The sequence below is a fragment of the Entamoeba nuttalli genome, assembly GCF_000257125.1.
Source record: "Entamoeba nuttalli P19 unplaced genomic scaffold asmbl_5293, whole genome shotgun sequence".
NCBI lineage: Eukaryota > Evosea > Mastigamoebida > Endamoebidae > Entamoeba > Entamoeba nuttalli.
This window is the reverse complement of record NW_008577362.1, coordinates 1-4,477: the sequence shown is the minus strand read 5'-3', so window position 1 is coordinate 4,477 and position 4,477 is coordinate 1. Positions and strand designations below refer to the sequence as shown.

The 4,477-nt window shown below is 22.7% G+C and overlaps 1 protein-coding gene across 1 annotated transcript; it reads left to right on the top strand.

The window, feature by feature from the left end:
- Nucleotides 1-310: 310 nt before the first annotated feature.
- ENU1_126280 (hypothetical protein) lies at nucleotides 311-4,270 on the top strand (the record flags this gene model as incomplete). The annotated part of the gene is made up of 2 exons (XM_008859959.1): nucleotides 311-599; nucleotides 648-4,270. 2 exons carry the CDS (start codon nucleotides 311-313, stop codon nucleotides 4,268-4,270), a joined length of 3,912 nt encoding a protein of 1,303 aa, XP_008858181.1.
- Between the last annotated feature and the right edge of the window lie 207 nt (nucleotides 4,271-4,477).

Below are 4,477 nucleotides of genomic sequence, written 5' to 3'. Positions count from 1 at the left end.
TTCGTCCCTTATATTTATTAATCCTTCGCCTATTTCTTCTAGAGGGACATATAACCGATCTTTAAATAATAAAAAAACATAAATATGAAAAATTTGTAAGTTTAATAAGAAGAAAGAAAAAAATTACTAGAAAATGAATTAAAAAATAAATAACAAAAGGAAATATTTATCTTCACATAAAGAAAAAGTAGAAATAAATTCTACTAAACTCTGCTTATTTAATTATTCTTAAATTACAATTTTGAATGAGAAAAATTAATTATAAAAAAAAATAAAGAAAAATATAAACATTATATTTTATTATAAACGTATGAGTCAATCAATTAAATTAGATAAATTCCTTTATGAAAAAAATTTAAGAGATAAAGTTATTTCATTCTTTAATTTATTTCAGAGTAATTGTTTTGAAGATATTACTGATATTTGTTTATTAAACCAAATAAAATTCATTCAATTTTGTCAAGAACTCAATTCTAGTTTAACGATTGGACTATTTAATTATAAAGAACTTATTGTGCCAAATTTTTTGTTTTTAATTAAGATATGTTTACGAATTAAAGATATTTGCAAGGTGTTAGATTATGAATACCTTTCATTTTGTTTGTTATTATAAATTATTAATAAATTTGGTTTATTCATTTAAATAGGGAATATTATGGTAAATTCATTAAATCCATATTTTAATATGGAATATAGAAAAGTTGCATTTGAATTGTTACTTGAATTTATTTATAAATCTCATAGAAAAAACAAATTAGTTGCAAATCTTCTTACAAATGCATTTAATTTAAAAGTATTTGAATTAAATACAGAAATTATTAACTTAGAAATACCACCATTTTCTCAAGAATTTTCTAATGACTTTAATAAGAATAAATCTCTTGATATTCTTCAAAATGAGTCATTGGTTATTATTCGTTTATTTATTCATTTTGTATTATCTTCAGATGACTACTTTCAATGTTTCATTCCATTTATATCAATTTTAATAGGAAATATTTTTCCTTCCTTAATTCCATTAATTTCTATTACTGAAAGAGAGGTATTTAATGACTCATTTGTATTAACACAAACAAACCCTCTATTAATTAAATTATTTCTGTCTTTCTTTTTAATTAATTCAACTAGATTTGCTTATTTAGCTAAAGTAGATGATTTTTGTCATATATTTATTGGAATAGTTAATATTGTCTTACAACTGTCTTGGAATTTTAAAGAATGCCATGATATTCTTAGACCATCACTTCAGTGGTACTTTAGCATATTATTCTGGAGAGATATTAAAACATTAAAATCTACTTTTAAACAATCTACATTAGAATTTATTCAACAATCTTTTATAACAAAAATTCAGGAATTTATTGAATCAAATATATCTTATTTTGGTGCTGATGAAACAGCAAAAACAATAAATAATGATATTATACAATTAATAGCAATTGTTTATCCTAAAGTATATGATAATTCACTAGTTATCCTTAATAGTTCAGAACATATTTTATTTAATTATTTAACTATATTAAATAAACAACAAGAAATGATTAAGAAATTTCAAGCACAAACAACGAGACAATTAGTTATGTGTATTATTATTTTATATATTAGATTTTATGATAATGTAATTGAAAGATGGGGTTTAGGTGAACAGTCGTTAATATATAGATTATCAGAGTTTTACAATATTAATGGAGTAATAGACACTTTAGCTGAAATGTATGGTCATGTTGTTTATTATATATTAACAAAATTATCAAAAATAAAACAAAAGAATAAAAACGTTATGATTATAAAATCTCTTCTCTCTTATAATTTCGCTTATCATTTACCTTCATTAACAATTAACTCATCACTTATTCAAGAACAATGTTCAAATTCATCTATAATAATTTGTTATCAATCATCTTTATTAAAACCATACACAGAACATTGGGAAGAAAAAGAATTAAAATACTATTTTTCTTTATTAACTCAAACTTTCTCAATTTATGGATTGAATGGCTCTGTTAAATATTATCGAAATGTAAATACTATGTTGTATCAAGTGTGTTTAATTTTTTTTCAAGCAACAAAAGAAATACAACACAAATTTGATTTAGTTGAACTTTTCTTTGACCATATATTTAATTTACAATTCTCTCAAGACTTATTCATTTCTCGACTTTGTATTCCTCCAATAATCCATTTCTTTCATTTATTAAACAACACACCAGAACTAATTTTATGTCTTGCATCTATGATTTCTGATAGTTCTATTGAATCGTTTTTATTGATAGTTGATAACATTCTTCCTTTCTACTTTTGTCAACAATATGGAATAGTTCAACTTATTTGGAATACATTTGACAAGTTGATATTGTTATTTAACAATGAAATAAACAAAATAACAACATATCTTAGTCATCCATCAGAAAAGGAAGAGGTAAGTACTACCGTTTCAAATAAAGAAATTTGCAATTTCCTTTCACCTCATTTTGATTCTCATCTCACTGACTTGCTTCACTTTCTTTTTAGCTTACTTCAAAGTTTAGACTTTTGTTTAAATGAAATACAAATTAAAAAGATACAAGAATGTTATATTCTAGCTTCAAAATTACCTGTATCACTTTGTAATCATAAAGAAGTAATGTGGTCATGTTGTATGACTTTTATTATGATAGAAAATCAACTTAACTTAAATGAAGTAAACGATGACATCATTATAAAACAACAAGAAGATTTATTTAATTGTTTATTAAATGATTGTACTAAGGAAAATGATGAATACACTGACAATATAATACTCATTGTTGAAATAATTGCAAAAGAGAGTTTTAAATTTACTAATAGAATAATCGATTATATCATATCTTCTTTATTGGACAAATGTAATTTTGATAAATCACTCAAAGTTCAAATAGTATCGATTCTTATGATTCAAAAGATTCTATTTTTTAATTCTAAGGCTTTAACTTCAATTTCAAATAAAACAATGAGCCGATTATTTAATACTATAACATTAAATTATGAAAATATTCCTTTTCTTAAAAATGAAAACTTACAATTAGGATATGCCTATGATATTGTTTTTTGTACATTCACGCAATATGATTGTGGAAAAGTCGATATTAATTTCTTAAAATCATTAAAGGCTATTACTCATATTGTAAAAATACACCAAATTATTTCGTTATATCAAAACTCAGACAAATCAATATTTTTGGTTATTCGTAATGTTTTTGGAATTAATATTTTTGAAGTCCATCAAGTTGTTTTACCAAATAATACAATTGATATTGGTGATAAACATAAAAACATTTCATTAATAAGTTATGAAGAAAAAGATATTTTAAAAGATACTTTTGAAGAAACAAACACTGAAATACCAACTAGTTTTGATAATGACATTGAAAATGATTTACTAGAATATTCGTTGAATGACTATTTTAAAACAGAGTATAATCTCTTTCAAAACACAGAAGAATGCTCTGACTTTAAAGAAAAGAAAATAATGGACTTGTTAAATGAAATAAAAAATATTACTAATTTGGATAATTCTATTATCAATCAACATCAAAATGAAAGTAGTAAAATAGAAAAAGGATATAATTTATCACAACAGGCTTTTGTTATTCTTAATGATTTATTTAATTTAAATAATACTCTAATTTATAACCTAGATATTAATAAATACCAAATGCTTATTGATCAACTGGATTCTATTTCTTTAAATAAATGCTATTGTGTTGGTGTTGTTTATATTTCTGATGAAACTTTGACAATAAACAAACTTATTCAATTAAAAACAGAACCAAATTCTAGTTATTTTAGTTTTATAAATCTTCTTGGAAAAAGTAAAGGTAATGAAGTTATTGAATATAAAAGTCAATACCAAACTATACATTACTTAGATTATTATCAAATTTTGAAAACTCAAACAACAAACATTGATGAAGTGTTATACAATAATGTTCTTATTGTATTTACAACGTTCACAGGATATAAGCCAACACATCTTCTAAATTCTAAAATTAAAATAGTTTTTGTAGTCTGTTTAATAAATAACATTTATCATATTTCAATATGGCAATATAAAAAATTAGGAATTGGAGTTATTCAAAATAATAGTGTTTTATCTCCTTGTAATGTTAAGTCATTTTTCTCTTATTCTATTCTCTCTATTAATTCATATCTTTCTGATTCAGAAAACTTATTAATGGAAAGAGAATCAATACTCAATAAAATACTTTGTGTTTCTTCAAAACTCGATGTTGGACTTAATTCTCAAAAGTAAATAATATTATGTCATAAAAAAATGAAAGTAGTAAATATCATAATATTTTAAGCAACCTACTTCTTCTTTTACTAGCCATTACCAAAGTTATTAAGATAAAAAATGTTTTTGTTTTTAAATTCTCATTGCTCTTCTCTTATAGTATTAATTCTATTTTTGCCAACCCCAACGTAATGGTATTCTTATTATAAAAAGATCAAAGTTAAT